Genomic DNA, 18,740 nt, shown 5'->3' on the forward strand with positions numbered 1-18,740 from the left:
ACTAATGCACAAAATCAAAAGAGTTTAAGCGCACACAGGTTGTTACGAAGGCACATATGCGATAAAAATATTGAGTTTGCATCTCTTACCACTTAAAAGCTATAAAGCACTAATCACGAGAAGCAAAAAACTACGGAAGTACTAGTGTTATTTCACAACACAAAGAAATTGAGCTTGAAGAAGTAACTAAGAAACAATGGTTAGTTTTTAACACAATAAAAATTTAAATTTATTTGTAAATGATTTATTATAATTGGAAATAGTACTTAAATACTCTTTACATAATTATGTACATTTTACGTATATACAGAAACACAGAACGACTCAAAAAAATGTACAAAACATAACCAAAAAATATTAATATAAAAAAATCTTTACGTTGCCATTTGGTTATTTAGTTTACGATTTGGAACAACTTATACAGAAAAAAAAAATGTTAGTATGTATATTATATGCAAATAGAACTGCATATTCATTCTCCTCCTTGGATAGTTGGTTTCTGTTCAATTGTGAACATTGGCATTTACTGTGTTACTAGCATTCAATTACTTTGACTTGTCTTTATTTCTTATGTCTAAGATTGCTAAGAATATAGTACATAGCTCTTGTTAAAAAAAAACAAAAAAAACAAAAAACACATCAATAGCATAAAGGCAAAAATATGATTTTCCCTGGTTTTCAAAGGCAGGTAAAATCCTAATACTGACTAATACTGACCTTTTTAATATTCAGCCTAATAATGACTCTTAAAACCTTGAAGTTTGTAATTATCTGTTATTTAGGGCCTTTAAAGTAAATTCTTGATCAAGGAAATGAGAATAATCACAACATAGAAAGTTTTCAACCTTTCGAATGGATTGCTTTCATTTTAGCCATATAACGTTGACTATATAAATATTCAGGCAGACAATGACCCTCAATATTTTGATTTGTGTAATTAGTGGTCATAACGGTCATTTAAGGTCCAAATAATTGCTTAATCAGGAAATCGAGAGTAATCACAAAATAGAAAGTTTTCAATCTTTCCATGGATTACTTTCACTATAGCTACATAATGGAGACTTTATAAACATTCAGGCAAACAATGACCCTTTGCTCGTCAATATTTGTAATTAATGGTCATTTAGAGTAATAGATAATTTCTTAAACCACATTGGCCTGACATCACATAAAGAAAGAAAAACGAACAAAAATGGGGTTTTTATAGGCCAAATGACGATACTGAAAAAACACGTTTTCGTTTCGCGCTGAAGAAGAGAGGCGTTTGTCCTCTCGAAATATTCGCGTTGTTTTTTCAGTATCGTCATTTGGCCTATAAAAACCCCATTTTTGCTCGTTTTTCTTTCTTTATTTAGAGTAATCAAAGCAAATACTTAATTGAGGAATTGAGAGCAAATACATTATAAAACGTTTTCAACCTTTCCATGGGCTGCTTTCACTTTAGCCTGATAATGCCGACTTTATAAATATTCAGGCGTATAATTCCCCTAAACTATCCGATTTTTGTAATTAATGGTCATTTAGGGTAATTAAACTAAATATTAACCGAGGAATTGAGAGTAATTGTATTATAGAAAGTTTTCAGCCTTTCCACGGTTTGCTTGCACTTTAGCCACATAACACTGACTTCATAAATATTCAAGAATACAATTGCCCTTAATGCTTGGGTTTTTGTAATTTTGGTCATTTAGGGTCCTTGAAGTAAGTGCCTAATGAAGGAAATGAGAGTAATTACAATATAGAAAGTTTTCAACCTTTCTCCGGGTTGCTTTCACTTAAGCCACTTAGTGCTTTATAAATATTCTGGCATATTATAACCCTTAACACTTTGATTTTTATAGCATGTACAATATCCTCTGTTTCGGGAAGGATGCTTATGTCGGTCGGACGTCCTCTCTATAGGCGTAACTATAACATTTTTATTATCCTGTGCAAGGAGACTTTCACACTTTTTCCGGTTTGGATTATGGTGCGTCACCGTTTCATATTTATGGTCAATAAGTGAACCAGGTGGATCAACAGGAAGGATAGGTTTTGTCCTTTTGACGTGAAAACGCATCCAGATAAAAGCTCCTATGAAGAGAAACACGAGGACTGAAAGCGGCAAAATGATGGAAACCAGAAACCCAACGGAGGACTCACGATATCCGTCTCGGATATGGCCGGATTCTGAAAGTAAATATAATTTCTGTTTAGATAGATAAAAGTCTATTTTCAAAATATGAATCGTAGGCCAATAAATAATTCAAATTGTTCAAATTGAGACAAGCTCATACATCTGGCATTGAAACAAGATATTTTTATCCCGTACATGCAGACAGAACAGTCAATTTATATGACAAAAATAAATTAAGATGAACGATCATTTTCGCTAGGCATAAGCAATGAGGCAAAAAACACAGGAGAATCAGTTCAAATAAAATTAACCTGCTGTATTTGCAGGTGAATTCAATTAATAGGTTTTTTAGCCTCCTCTTAAAACAAAAATTTGGCAACTCTTAAAGATTATTCAAAGAATATGACTTTGCTGTCAAAGGAATCACGTAACACAGATTAAGAGGAGATCCTTAAATTTTTAGTATAGATAACTTACACATACAAAAGCTTCTACTTATTAGTGGGGAAAATCGACGTTTGGCTCAGTAAGCTCAGTTAAGCTCACTAATTTACTTAAGCTCCCTAATTTAGGTCACTAACCTAGTTACTCACTAATTTTGTGGAGACGACTTACACATTGGAAAGCTTCTACTTATCAGTTAGGAGAAGCGTTGTTCGGATCAGTAAGCTCAGTTAAGCTCACTAATTTACTTAAGCTCTCTAATTTAGCTCATTAGTGAGGAGAAATTAGCTTATTAGTGAGGAAAAATTTACTTATTAGTGAGGAGAATTGATGTTTGGCTGAGTAGGCTCAGTTAAGCTGAGAAATTTACTTAAGCTTACTAATTTAGTTAGGCTCATTAACTTAGTAGAGACATCTTACACATGCGAAATTCACTTATTAGTGAAGGAATCGATGCTTGGCTCAGTAAGCTCAGTTAAGCTCGCTACTTTGTTTTCCTAATTTATTTATGGAAAAATTAACAAAGAAACAAAGTCAAAAATAACTTAAAGAAAAAAGTTAAGCTCAAGAAAAAGACTATTTGGATGCTGAATCGTAAGAAACCCTTTTGATAACAGTAGCTAGGATTGTTGCATAACACTCACTAGATCTAGAGACAGGCAAGATTGTCAAATGATAGAGTTTCTATAAAACTCATGTTTAATATCTATTTATCTATGTTTTAATATTTTCTGGTGTTAAATATATTATATAATGCACGTTAAAACATAATTTATATAAATTGAGCAAGATACACAGCAAAAAATTCATTAAAAGCCATATAATCTGTCACAATTAAACTTAAACCTAGATCTGTAAGCCAAACTTGGTCGCAATTGTGGTTAATAAGTCTTATAATGCACAGGGATAATAAAATAAAAATGAGAAAACAAATGGGTGTGCAAGAAATAGCTAAAAAAAATACAATAAAAGTTTAAAGTATAAGAAACGAAAGGAATAAAATCATGAAAAGCGACAAGTTTTCTTTATAAATTGGTAGCTCTTTGCGTTCTGTTCCTAAGGTTTATACATCAATTTGCATGCACACAAGATTTTGTTGTAGTTTGCAGTAAGGCTTTGACAAGCTCTAAGAAAGCTGAATTGTGCTTACATGTCAACATTAAAGATGTCATAGTATAGAACTCCAAAATCGAATAACATCAGTATATTAGTTTAAAATAAAAGATAAAGCCACTTAAGGCACAAGTAGAAGACATTTAACAATAAAATAGTTAAATGTTTGACTTTAGCTGGAATAATGTTAAAGGGAACCATTAGTCACACATCCTTAATTTCTAATCTAACCACAAACTTATAAACAGTCACATTCATTTAGTTTAAGAGATACAAGTCTGCTGAAGATTTTACTTTCTCTTATTCGTTTTATTCGGTTTCATATCATTCACAAGTTTGACTTTTCCTACCAATGCTTAAAGAATGAATGCTCTAACAGAAGATCCGTTTGATATTAAAATATATATTTTTTTCATAATGCTTCGGAAATGCTTTGGGGTAGGGTGTGTGTGTTAAACATGCAAATTTTGTATTTATTATTCTAATCAAACATTGCATATAAATATGTAATTTTCCATATTTTTGGGGAAGCAGGTAAACATGAAAATCCCTGCCATCTGCTATACCATTTTATCTGGAATGATATTTAAAGGTATATTGAGTTTGGAACCACCGTCAGGAATGAAGCCTATTATAATCATGTTCAAAATCAGTTCTATGTGGCCCAATCAACCTTTGACAACATCACAGCCACTTTTGGTTTATTTTGGATTAGCCCCAAAATTAGCCCACTTACGAACCTACAAAATTCTAGGATTACGGCTATTAAATCGGAAACTTAATGAAGCCCATTGTTATCATATGTATAAACAGCTCTGTGTGATCCAATGGACTTTTCACAGCATCAAAGTCACTTTTAGTTTAGTTTGCATTAGCCCCAAAATTAGCCTACATACGAGGCTTTATAATTTTACAAATACAGCTATTAAATCGAAGACTTTAACGAACCCTACTGTTATCATATCCATAAATAGTTTTATATGGCCCAATCAACCTTTGACAATATCATAGCCATTTTTGGTTTAGTTTGGATAAGCTCCAAAATTTGGATTAGTCACTCAGCACAAGGAAATGGTCAGTATAGTTTTATTATATATCAGCATATCCAAATACCACTTTCATTATCACCCCTTGTTTGTAAATGATGTACCAGTAGCGTCACTGATGTTCCTTGTGTTCTTTACATTCGGGGCTGGTCTCGGACTCCAGGCTTAGAATTCAGATTGGCTGCTCCAAGATTGTTGGCAACGAAGAGATGTATAATCGTAAGGCACTACGTAGGTAATCTGCCCTCTTTTGCAATCATTCTGTCTTACATTTTTTAGGGTGTAAATTAGCTTGTGAAAAATAAAGATATTTCATTCATACAAATTTAATACTTTCAGTTTTTTTAAATTTTTGGCTTTTCCACTCTGATCCTGCAATAGGAAAAATGTGCAAAAACTTAAAGTAGGTGGTTATTTTGCAAAGTAAAAATTACATACTGTAAAAATTAATGCTGTATATAATTTTATTATACTGTAAATTTATGTATGTATTATGTATTTATTATGTATTGAATTATGTATTTAGTATGTATTATGTATTACATATTTATGGTTTATGTATATATTATTTGAAAAAAACTACGTTTTCTAAAGAGTTAAAGAGGCTGAGTCACAAGTTCGAACCTTAAAACGTACAGGGATTAGAAGGTACAGTTGGGGGGCGGCCTCCCCCCAAACCCCCCCGTTTCGCAGCCTTTAAAAAAAAAAATGTTAAACTGAAAGTAAGGAGCGACATTAAAACTTAAAACGAACAGAATTTATTCCGCATATGAAAGGGGCTGTGCCTTCCTCAGCGCCTCGCTCTTTACGCTAAAGTTTGACTTTCTCACAACCCTTTTTTTTAAACAATAAAAACTTTAGCGTAAAGAGCTTTAGCTGAAAACTTTAGCGTTAGCGTATATATATATATATATATATGTACATATATATATATATATATATATATATATATATATATATATATATATATATATATATATATATATATATATATATATATATATATATATATATATATATATATATATATATATATATATATATATATATATATATATATATATATATATATATATATATATATATATATATATATATATATATATATATATATATATATATATATATATATATATATATATTATATATATATATATATAAATATCCTCAGCGCCTCGCTCTTTACGCTAAAGTTTGACTTTCTCACAACTCTTTTTTTAAACAATAAAAACTTTAGCGTAAAGAGCTTTAGCTAAAAACTTTAGCGTTAGTGTATATATATATATATATATATATATATATATATATATATATATATATATATATATATATATATATTTTATATATATATATATATATATATATATATATATATATATATATATATATATATATATATATATATATATATATATATATATATATATATATATATATATATATATTATATATATATATATATATATATATATATATATATATATATATATATATATATATATATATATATATATATATATGTATATACAATTATATATATGTATATGTATATACAATTATATATAAATTTTGTCCTTCTCTGTCCAATTAATTCTATTTCAATTGATCTTGGCACAGCTACACTGCTGAATGGTAGTACCAGTCAATTCAAACATTACTGCAAATTTTTCCGAAATTCCTACAGAGAGTGACAGTCACAATTTCTGTAGTATTATGTGCTGAAAAATTCCAGCAACAACATAAAACTATCTGCAACATTAAGTAAAAATAATAAAGGCATTTGTCTCTAGGTCGTCACCAAAATTGCCACTAATTAGGCTTACCTGAACGGGTAACAATAAGATACGCCTCTTTGAAGCTGTAACCCATAGTGTTGGCTCCAAGACAAAGATAAAGGCCAGAGTCCTCATCTTCTACATTTTTGATTGTTAATTGCTGGGCATATGAGCCATCTTCTTGCCTTACAAGATCACCGGCTAAAAAGAAATAAACATTCGAACATAGGCATCGCTAGTAAAATCTTTATTATCAACGAAGCTCTACAGATCTAAGGACCGTTGTCTGCTTCAAAGTGCAAGGAAAAAGTTATTACAGTAGTAGGAACACTTTTTGGGTGGGAAAATCAGCTAACTTTTGACAGGTGAGGGAAAAAGCTTTACAGAAAGAAAAAAACATTTCACAACATAATTTGATTTTCGAGGAGGGACGGGATCTTTTAGCTCAACTTCAGGCGAAAAATTCCTCGCTCCGTGTCCCCTAGGTGTGCAGGTTTGTGTTGAAGGAGTCTGATAAATACATTTCGCATAGGTTTATGTAAGCTTCCTGTTTTGGAAAAAAGACAAGGAAGGGAAAAATATGTCCCACAGTTATAAACCTAAAAGCGGAACAGTAGACCATTAGACTTACGTTACAAAACGCTCAGCAGATTAAACCACAATTACCTACAAGAAGAGAAAAGAACATAATTATTTTAAAACAAGATATTATTTTCATTTATTATTACCTTTCCTATCTTAGCTTCATATGTCATGTATAGCAAGTGTGGTCTAGGAATGTATTGACGCCAAGCTTACGGGGAGCATTGGACCAATGTTGTTTTATATTTTTTTTAAATTGTGTTAAAAAACAAACAAATCTTATTTGTCAGTTCAATTTTGTAGAAACTTGCAAAAGACATCGAATTCTTCGACCTTCTTTACGTTTCAACCTATATTTGGGCACACAATCTGAAGGCCTGTTTGTCCAGAGAATGGGTTTCAAAACTTTAACACATATTTTAATAGACCATAGATTCAAAAGACGCATCCTTAGTAATAAGATATTTAATTTCAAATCTTTATTATATCAGACTTTATCCGTTCGGTATTTTCACCAAATTTTACATATCTCACAAAGGTCTTTCCGACACGTTTCCCATATAGCAAAAACTCGCTTATCGGAAAAATTCCCAAAACTGGAATTTCAACAATTTCAACAAACACGGATTTTCCTCCTAGATTTTGTCCTGGCCCTCCTTGGGAAAATCTATCCTTTAAGTTTTTCACATCCAAGGAGCCAAGTATTCTTTCAAAAGGACCATATTTGCAATGGCTCAAATAGCCGTAAATACATCAGAAATTATAACGGGCGTGGAGTCTGCTATTTTTAGCTCTCATGGGGAGGTTGAAAATCCAGACCTGATCAAAGGTGAAATTATAAAGAGTATTCTTGATTATAGGCCTTCTTAGTCGCTTTCAACTCAGTCAAAAGAAGAAATTAAAATCCTCTGGAACTTAAAAAAAGATAAAAACACAGTAATTACAAGAGCACACAAAAGAAACACAGTAGTAATTATGAATTCTGCAGATTATGAAATGAAAGCAAATACCCTTTTAATGGAAGAAAATACTTACAAAGATATAAAAAGGGATCCCACAGACAAATACACACAGTAGTTGAGAAAAGAAATAGGAATTTTAAAAGATAGTAGACTAATTGCCCCTCAAATGTACACAAAATTCTACCCCAATGGATGTTCAGCCCCAAATTTTTATGGTCTGCCTAAAATCCATAAGAAAGATATATCGTAACGTCCTATTGTAGCAGGTTATAGTTCTCCAGCTACAAGTGTGGGAAAGTTCTTAGCCCCCATTTTCAAGCCTTTGTCAAGCACACGGGAATCATACATGCAAAATTCTATAGGTCTTGTTGCGAAGATAAAATTTCAAAGTATAACAGAAAAAACTATCTTATCTAGTTTTGATGCAGTTTCTATGTACACTTCATGCGATGTCCCTAAATGTGAGCAGACCTTACAAAGAAAATTAAAGGAAAATTCTGCTTGGTCAGATTACAAAACTTTGGCGGTGTCTACAGAGCCCCGTGTTCACGTGGGAAGTTTTACATTGGTAGGACCCATCAACAACTTGGTGAACGTTTGCATGAACACAAAATTTCAATAGATATGTCCCTGAGATTGGAAAATAAAAATGACAACTTTAATTCCGTCTTGGCCTTACATATATTTGAAAATCCTACACATCTTGTTCTTTTTGAGGAGGCAACTTTAATATCTACTGTAAATGGCCTATCGCAAATTTTTGAAGAGGTAATTGAGATAAAAAAAAAATATATAAGCATAAATTTGGCTATAAATAGAGACACCGGAGACATTTGATTAAGCCCAATTTATAACAATTTAATACTAAAAGACTCAATTAATATTTGCACCCAGTCAAATTTTAGAGAACCTATTTGCATATCTAATGAAAACCGAAATTGCAGGCGAGCAAAAAGTATTACAAGGCAAAACGTTCTTGCTCAATCTCTTTGGTAAATCCTTTTTTCATTGATTTCGCCTTAGTCTTTCATTCAGCGTCTGTTTCGCATCTTGTCGACTAAACTCCAAAAGGTTAGATTTTAGATTTTTGTCCTTTTTTTCTTTTTTCTTTTTCTTTTTGTTTAGCACTGAGGACGACTTGGTGGAGGTCCTTGTCGGAATATTTGCTTGTTTTTCGTCTTCATGTTTTGCCACTGGCTGACAAAATCCTCGTTTTCTCACCCTTTTTTTATTTTATTTTTCATTTGTTATTTCCTTTTCTCTCTTAGCTTCATATGCTCATAGTCAGGGGCAAATACCCAGCATTTTTACTGAGGGGGGAGGGGCAATAGGGGTCCATATCCGGATATTCAAGGGACATGGGATGTATAATATTTTTTTCTCCACATTATTGGGAGATCAACTGCCCCCCCCCCAAATAATGACGGATTAAAAATTCTGTCAAATTGGTATAATAAGTATACCATTGGAATCGCCATAGTAAAAAAAAAACATTAGTTGGGGAATTACAGTGCCCCACGCTGAACAAAAAGAAGTTGAAAAATACTGAGCACACTGAAGCAAGGGTACAGCATGACCATAGTATTCCAACATTTGACGCTCCCGAGTGACAGACCGACAGAGATACCACGGGTGTCCAAACAGTTAATAAAATCTAAAAAGACAAGAATAAAAAAGAATAAAATAAAATAAAAATCCCGTGAGAGAAAAAAAGACGAAAGATTTTACATACATTCCGGTACTCGGAATTCTTCAGTCCCCACGGATATAGTCTGATTGGCGTATAATAGTTTTTCCTTAGCTTCGACCTTTTTCAACCATTCAATATGAGGCGGTTCATCTGAAGTCATTCGACATTGCAACGTTGCAATTGTTCCTTGTTGAACAGTTCTGTTTAGAAAATGAAGTGAGTCTTCAGATGTCGACTTCAGAATTCCTGCAATAATGGAGAGGGTTACTCTGCGTTTATTCAATATGTTATGAAAGGATGTAGTAATTTTGGTCAATTATTTTAGTCATTTTAGTAATTTTAGTCAGTTATTTTAGTAATTTTAGTCTGTTTAGTAATTTTAGTTGGTTATTTTAGTCATTTTAGTCAGTTATTTTAGTCAGTTATTTTAGTCATTTTAGTAATTTTAGTCGGTTATTTTAATCAGTTAAGTAATTTTAGTCAGTTATTTTAGTCATTTTAGTAATTTTAGTCGGTTATTTTAGTCAGTTTAGTTAGTTATTTTAGTCATTTTAGCAATTTTTAGTCATTTTAATCATTTTAGTCAGTTATTTTAGGCATTTTAGTAATTTTATTCAGTTATTTTAGTTATTTTAGTAATTTTGGTCAGTTATTTTAGTCATTTTAGAAATCTTAGTTAGTTACAAGGCCGTATCCAGGAGGGGGAGGGGGGTTCCCGGTTTGAACCCCCCCCCCCACCCCAAAATTTTTGACTAAGTCAAAAACTAGTCGAAAATTAGTAAAACCTTAGTAAAAATTAGTAAAATTAGTCAAAAACCCAGTCGAAAATTAGTAACCCCCCCCCCCGAACAAAAATCCTGGATCCTCTCTTGGTTAATTATTCCACTTTTTAAGTTTAAAATTTATTTGAAGGTTCTTAGGCACCTCCTAGTACAGTGTTAATACAACAAAAATTTATCTGTTTGATTTTGATTAAATATACTTTCGTGTATTAAGAAATCTTAACAAAAGCGACTGCATTTACTGTGTTTTTAAAGACAGTATTTATTATGGTCTTTGGTTCCAGTATTACGGTTTAAGATTTGTTTTTAGCTTTCATTTTAGCACCTCTAGAAACAAAAATTTCAGGTTTGAGGTTCTACTTTTCTTTTTTCCTTAAAGGCTTTATCGACTTTTTGAGACCCCAAACGTCTTTGAGGATTAAAAATTCTGAGGATTAAAAAATTAAAAATTATAAGTCCCCATCGTGCAAATTTAAAAAAAATACTTATGCATTTGGGACTACAAATAAATCCTATATATCATTTGGTTTTAACTACACTCCTTATTGTTGCTGTTGTGCTGATAAAATTAAGGTTATTTAGTTTTAATAGTTAGGACACAAATATATAGATTTTTGCATATATAAATAAAAAAAAGGTAAAGAATACGGCACTGGACTTTACAGTCCCTACCAGTGGTGTCAATCCCTGTGTCTCCGCCCTTTAACCAGAAATTGCAATGGGGGCTGGGGGCCAGCCTTCACACCCTTCCTTTTACCTTCCCTAGATTTTTTAGGCACCCATTTTGAGCTGGGTCGACTCTGGCTGAGCTGGATCGACTCTGGCTGAGCTTATAGAGCAACATCACTGATCCCGTTCTAAAAAAAAAAAATAACCAGCGACATTCCAAGTCTAAGGTGCAAACCACTCGGCTAGGACGTAGTATATTAGCAATTAGCTGCTAATGAAACATTTAATGTTGAGTCAGCTTTGATCTGCGTACTATTGCCCAGCCAAATCTTGTTCAATTGAGTCAACATTAGGGCTATATGATGCCTCTCCCCTCGTGTATGCATCTCTTGTACTCATAAAAATTTTATATCGCAACAACATGAATTGCTGTGATTTGTTGCTAATAATGCTACTATTATTAATTCTTAGTTTATTCAGCATGGGGTTACTTGAACATTTTTGAAGTTAATTAATTCTCACTTATCGCTGAGCATTATATTGAAAAGTCGAGCATTTTTGAAACAATTAGTCACAATAAAAATTTGCGAAACTGTCACACTTGTGATTCGGTTAAAAATGCAACCTTGGTCATAATAAAAAGAGATTTATTCAAGATTCTAGACTAGAATTTTAGCAACATCAAATACGTATGAGGCTTTTAAGAATTACTATGGAAACCAAACAACTTTTATGGGGTGATATAACCAGAGAGGGAAGGGGTCCCTATGGGTCCATGGGTCTTCTCCCCGAAATGTGAAAACTATATATACTTATAGGCTTAGACAGCATATAATACTCATATTTTGCAGTTCTTTTAGAAAGAACCTCCCCCAAAATATGCCCCAACCCTTCTATATGGATTTTAATCTCACCATTCAATTTTGGAGGTGCTCCTGTCTTTAAATAATATTTATTGAAAATTTTTTAAGTCTAAATCACCTATTTTTGTCACAAGCCCCCAAGCTCTCAGAACCATTTGTAAAAACTTTTTAAGACTAAAAGAATAAGAAGTAACTTGACATTGAAAGGGTACAAGTTGTGCCCCTGGAATATCGTGAAAGTGAGATCTTTGTAAAAAGAAAAATCTACTGTATATTTTATGGCTTTTAGCTCAGTTCGACCTTAGAAATTTGTTTTAGGGGACAAATTTGAGGGAATACGTCTCAGTTTCACCCTCCCCCAAAAATAAAGGAAGACTTGACTTTTCATGGAACTGACAGCTAATTAGAACTAATTTAGGATGATTTGATAACTATTTAAACAGTTGACATACTGAACCTGCTCCGAAATGTCAACCTAATGTGCCACAGTTTCCATGCCTACCGAAAAAAGCTCAACTGAACATTATTGGAATGCCGAATAGGCATGAACGAACAAAAAATCAACATCCTTTGATATTTATGGAATGAGGAAGTTCAAACCCCTCATATATTCACAAAGCCAGCTCATAAATGTTTTAAGTCTGTAAAAAGTTCCAAATTATGATATCTCATCTAAATGTCAATTAATTCTTGAGAAACAGAACAAAAAGTTCCACATAGACAGACAAGACGGAAAGGCCACACATTGTAATTAGTTTCAAGCAGGAGCTAGATCGTGATTAAATAAAAAAAACAAGTTTTTTTTACTGAAAGTAAGGAATGACGTTAAAACTTAAAACGAACAGAAATTATTCCGTACATGAAAGGGGCTGTCCCCTCCTCAAAGCCTCGCTCTTTGCGCTAAAGTTTTTTATTGTTTAAAGAAAAATAAGAGTTGTGAGAAAGTCAAACTTTAGCGCTAAGAGCGAGGCGTTGAGGACGAGACAGCTCCTTTAATATACGGAATAATTTCTGTTCGTTTTAAGTTTTAACGTCGTTCCTTACTTTCAGCTAAAAAACTTGTTTTTTTTATTTAATTTTTGAACGTTTTTAAATTGATGCAGGTTTTGATTTTGGCTCACCGTACATGAATAATTAAAAAAAATTTTGCATATTAATTTTACTTTTATTTGGTTAAATGGCTTTCTCGAAACTTGTTTAATTTTATTTACGAACGTTTTTATTAGTAATAAAAGTATATACCAAGGTTCCATTTCTACCAGACTATGTACCGCCAGGGAATAACGCAATTTCAAAAGTTCAGCGTAACTTCAAAGTTCAGTGTCATTTTTTAGTGTTAAACCCAAACCACAGAGTATAACTTGATTGGTTATTAGGATTTGAATAAAAAAAAAGGGTAATTAGTAATTGGAAAATTTCTTAATGCTTTTACAATCGGAGATGTTTGATTAACCTTTTGCAAAAAAAGGGGTAATGGGATATGCGAGTATTTGCAAAAAAGGGGTAATTAGTGAATGGAAATTTTTTTAATGCTTTTACAATCGGAAGTGTTTGATTAACCTTTGCAAAAAAAGAGGGTAATGGGATTTGCGATTTGGAGGAGATGGGATGATAGTGTACCGTATAATACACAAGTGATGTTTTGGAGCGTATTGTCAATTTAACGAGAAATGACTGAAAAGTGTTTTGAGGGAGATGGGTTGCATGGAGGGTTGAGTTGCATGAGAGTTCAGTTAAAGGGGGGCGGGCACAGTTACACGGAGGTTTAGTTAAATGGGGTCGAATTACATGAGGGTTCAGTAGCACGAGGGTTCAGTTGCATGGGGGTTCAGTTGTACAGGGTTTCGGTTATACAGGGGTTCACTTACATGGAGGGATTCAGTTGAACGGGGGGGAGATTTGCGCTGTGGAGGAGAGGGGAGGATAGTGAACTGTATAATACGCAAGTGATGTTTTGGAGCGTATTGTCAATTTAACGGGAAATGACTGAAAAGTGTTTTGAGGGAGATGGGTTGCATGGAGGGTTGAGTTGCATGAGATTTCAGTTAAAGGGGGGGGAGGGGGAGGGGGTACAGTTACACGGAGATTTAGTTAAACAGGGTCGAGTTGCATGAGGGTTCAGTAGCACGAGGATTCAATTGCATGGGGGGTTTAGTTGTACAGGGATTTCAGTTAAAGAATACCTCCTCGACATTAAACCTAAGGAAATTTATGTATTTGGAATCAGCGTATAAAGCCCAATCATTTTCATGTATCTATAATTATTAAAATTCTTTTTTTTAGAGTTATGGTTACTTTCGGACACACTCAAGAAGTGAAGTTAAAGCAGATAATGGGAAAGTGGAAGAGTTGTAGCCTAAAACAGCCATAATTGTAATTTCGGTTCATTTAGGGTTTCATTTATTTATCGATGCTGATTTGTGGCAGTTTCATGATTGGTAGATTATTTGATGTTATTTTTGCTAATTTTTTGTTTATCATATAAGGCTATTGCGTCTTTCTGAACTTTCTGTTGGAGGCGGGGGTAAGTATTTAGTTTAAATAATTCTAGGAGGAATTGAGTTTTGTGGATGGTGTTGAAAAATGGTACGTGTTGAATATTTGGGTAAACATACGGCTAAGAAACGCTTCACTATAAATAAGGATATTGTGTCTTTCTGAACTTTCTGTGCGAGGCAGGGATAACTATTTAGTTTAAATAATTCTAGGAGGAATTGAGTTTTGTGGCTGGTGTGGAAAAATGGTACTTGTTAAATATTCGGGTAAACATTCGACTATAAATAAGGCTATTGCGTCTTTCTGAACTTTCTGTTGGAGGCGGGGGTAAGTATTTAGTTTAAATAGTTCGAGGAGTAATTTATTGTTGTGGATGTTGTTGAAAAATGGTAAGTGTTGAATATTTGGGTAAACATACGGCTAAGAAACGCTTCACTATAAATAAGGCTATTGTGTCTTTCTGAACTTTCTGTGCGAGGCAGGGATAACTATTTAGTTTAAATAATTCTAGGAGGAATTGAGTTTTGTGGCTGGTGTGGAAAAATGGTTTGCTGGAAAAATGGAAAATGTGGCTGGTGTGGAAAAATGGCTGGTGTGGAAAAACTTTTATTTGGTTAAATAGCTTTCTCGAAACTTGTTTAATTTTATTTACGAACGTTTTTATTAGTAATAAATATACGCAACTTACGAATTAACTTACGTAACGAACTTCTATATTCATATACTTTTAATACGTATATTAGGGGGCTCGCCTACTAGTCAATACCTCACTCTTTAAGCTAAAGGTCGAATTTTGTTCTAATTCTTTAAAAATCACCCCTTAATCACAATGGCCGTTATTTAGAATAAATAGCTCTTATGAAAGTACTAAAAAATCTTTGGCTTAAAGAGCGAGATATTGACTAAGGGGTGAACCCAATCATACACGTAATATTTTCTGTTCGTTTTAAGTTTTGATGTTACTCCTTATTTTCAGTTGGAAAACTTGTTTCTTTTTATATTTAATTTCTGATCTTTTTTTTAAATAGTGCTGGGAAATCCGGTGCCCCCCTTCATAGCAATGTCCCTTCCCCCATGAAAACTTCCTTCATGGAAAGATCCTCCCACATAATCCCCAGCCCACCCACCCCCCTATTACCAGAAAAAATCCCCCCAATCCATTTTTTTTGGTCACTTAAATTGGGCACTAGACATTTTAATTTCCGTGCAAATGAGCCCTCCCACGATACTCTAGGACCACTGGGTCAATACGATCACCCCTGGGGAAAAAAACAAAAAAAAAAAAAAAAAAATAAAAACGCATCCGTGATGTTTCTTCTGGCAAAAAATGCAAAATTACACATTTTTCTAGATAGGAGCTTGAAACCTCTACAGTAGGGTTTTATGATACGCTGAATATGATGGTGTGATTTTCATCAAGGTTCTATAACTTTTAGGGGGTCTTTCCCCCTTTTTGGAAAATCGGCCAAATTTTCTCAGGCGCTTAACGTTTTAATGGGTAGGACTAAACTTGATGAAAGTTATTTATTTGAAATCAGCATTGAAATCAGATTCTTTTGATGTATCTATTGGTATCAAAAGCCCGTTTTCTAGAGTTTCGGTTACCATTGAGCCGGGTCGCTCCTTACTTACAGTTACAGAAGAAAGGTGCGCTCAGTCCGATTAGGTATGGACTTACAGACGCGAGAATAGGCTGGCCACCTCTGGAACGATGACGAAAGTAGAGAGGGGTCAGGAGGTCCGAACGGGGCACCAAATATGGGCATAGAATACGGACGGGGCTCCATATATGGGCATAGATTCATTAGGAAGAACACGTGGTTAATGGGGTCAATGACTTCTTTTTCCAAGGTGTGTCAACAACAACAACAACGACCTTGACATTCGCTGAGAGCGTGCACTTACAACATCAACAACATCGACCTTGGAACACCTGTGCTGTCGACCTCAATTCACCTATCGTGAATCAATAATTCCCCTTAGAAACAACAAATTAATTTCCCCTTTCTTGACAGATCAATCAATCAATGACATCATCTGTCAGACTTTAAAAATTTTCGCCTAGAAACATTTCTCCAGGAATAGATCCAAATCATTAATGTCTTTGCCTCGGGAACAGTTCTACTGGTCGAACTCCAAAGGATATTAATAACCAAAGGCCATGGAAACAATTAGGCAAAGAAACATCTTAGCGATGAATTGTTTTAGCGCGCGAACAGGTTTCTTATTAATTTGAAATGCGTTAGCGCAGAGATGCCAATAACAAAGGAACACGCTGAATTTACGTTTAGGGATTATTTGGGCGAAACCGTTTTAGACAGGTTATGGAACTATTTCGGCGAAACAGATAGAGACATTTTAAAAGAAGATTTTTGAAGAGATTTTGGAAGAGGTTTTGAGTGTGGTCGTTATAATACACAAGTTTCATTTGAACAGTGTTGTGAGGTCCTCTAACCCAACCCCAAAGGGTTCCAATCCTCCTACCCCAACCCCGAAGGAAGCCCCCGGTCCTCGAAAGCCCCCCAAGCTCCCAAAGGCCCTCCACCGGTCCCCAAATGTCCCCCAGGCCCCCAACTGTCCCCCCGGACCCTCAAAGGCCCCCCAAGCTCCCAAAGGGCCACCGGCGCCCCCAAAGGCCCACCCAGACCCCCAAAGGCCATCCCCGGGCCCCCCAAAGGCCCATCGAGCTCCCAAAGGACCAACGGGGTCCCAAAGGCCCTCCACCGGCCCCCAACTGCCCAAAGGCCCTCCCCTGGTCCTCAAAGGCCCATCGAGCTCCCAAAGGACCAACGGGGTCCCAAAGGCCCTCCACCGGCCCCCAACCTGCCCCCTCCGGACCCCCAAAGGCCCTCCCCTGGTCCTCAAAGGTCCCCCGGGCTCCCAAAGGACCAACGGGGTCCCAAAGGCCCTCCACCGGTCCCAACATGTCCCCCAGGCACCCAAAGGCCCTCCCGATGCCCCAAAAGCCCACCCAGGCCCCCCATGGCCATCCCCGGGCCCCCCAAAGGCCCATCGAGCGCCCAAAGGCCCACCGGGGTCCCCACGGCCCTCCACCGGTCCCCAAAGGTGCCCCCGGCCCCCAAAGGCCCTCCCTGTGCCCAAAGGCCCTCTCTGTGCCCCAAAGGCCCTCCCCTGGCCCCCAAAGGTCCCCCGGACCAGAGAAGCGCCGCCGGGATAACACACACACACACACACACACACACACACACACACACACACACACACACACACACACACACACACACACACACACACACACACACACACACACACACACACACACACACACACACACACACACACACACACACACACACACACACACACACACACACACACACACACACACACACACACACACACACACACACACACACACACACACACACACACACACACACACACACACACACACACACACACACACACACACACACACACACACACACACACACACACACACACACACACACACACACACACACACACACACACACACACACACACACACACACACACACACACACACACACACACACACACACACACACACACACACACACACACACACACACACACACACACACACACACACACACACACACACACACACACACACACACACACACACACACACACACACACACACACACACACACACACACACACACACACACACACACACACACACACACACACACACACACACACACACACACACACACACACACACACACACACACACACACACACACACACACACACACACACACACACACACACACACACACACACACACACACACACACACACACACACACACACACACACACACACACACACACACACACACACACACACACACACACACACACACACACACACACACACACACACACACACACACACACACACACACACACACACACACACACACACACACACACACACACACACACACACACACACACACACACACACACACACACACACACACACACACACACACACACACACACACACACACACACACACACACACACACACACACACACACACACACACACACACACACACACACACACACACACACACACACACACACACACACACACACACACACACACACACACACACACACACACACACACACACACACACACACACACACACACACACACACACACACACACACACACACA

General features: G+C 35.8%; 1 protein-coding gene across 1 annotated transcript in view; it reads right to left on the reverse strand.

The window, feature by feature from the left end:
- Positions 1-1,279: 1,279 nt before the first annotated feature.
- The window catches only part of LOC148952818 (fibroblast growth factor receptor-like 1), a 21,996-nt gene continuing 4,535 nt past the window's right edge, over positions 1,280-18,740 (reverse strand). Inside the window, exons 2-4 of the mRNA XM_089087787.1 lie at positions 9,771-9,974; positions 6,543-6,695; positions 1,280-2,169 (exon numbers count right to left, since the gene is read on the reverse strand). Of these exons, the coding sequence (XP_088943913.1) occupies positions 1,793-2,169; positions 6,543-6,695; positions 9,771-9,974 (734 nt within the window). The 3' untranslated portion in view covers positions 1,280-1,792. The remainder of the gene's footprint in view (positions 2,170-6,542; positions 6,696-9,770; positions 9,975-18,740) is intronic.

This window comes from Artemia sp. Qi Xiang Cuo, chromosome 4 (assembly GCF_049724085.1).
Source record: "Artemia sp. Qi Xiang Cuo chromosome 4, ASM4972408v1, whole genome shotgun sequence".
Lineage (NCBI taxonomy): Eukaryota > Metazoa > Arthropoda > Branchiopoda > Anostraca > Artemiidae > Artemia > Artemia sp. Qi Xiang Cuo.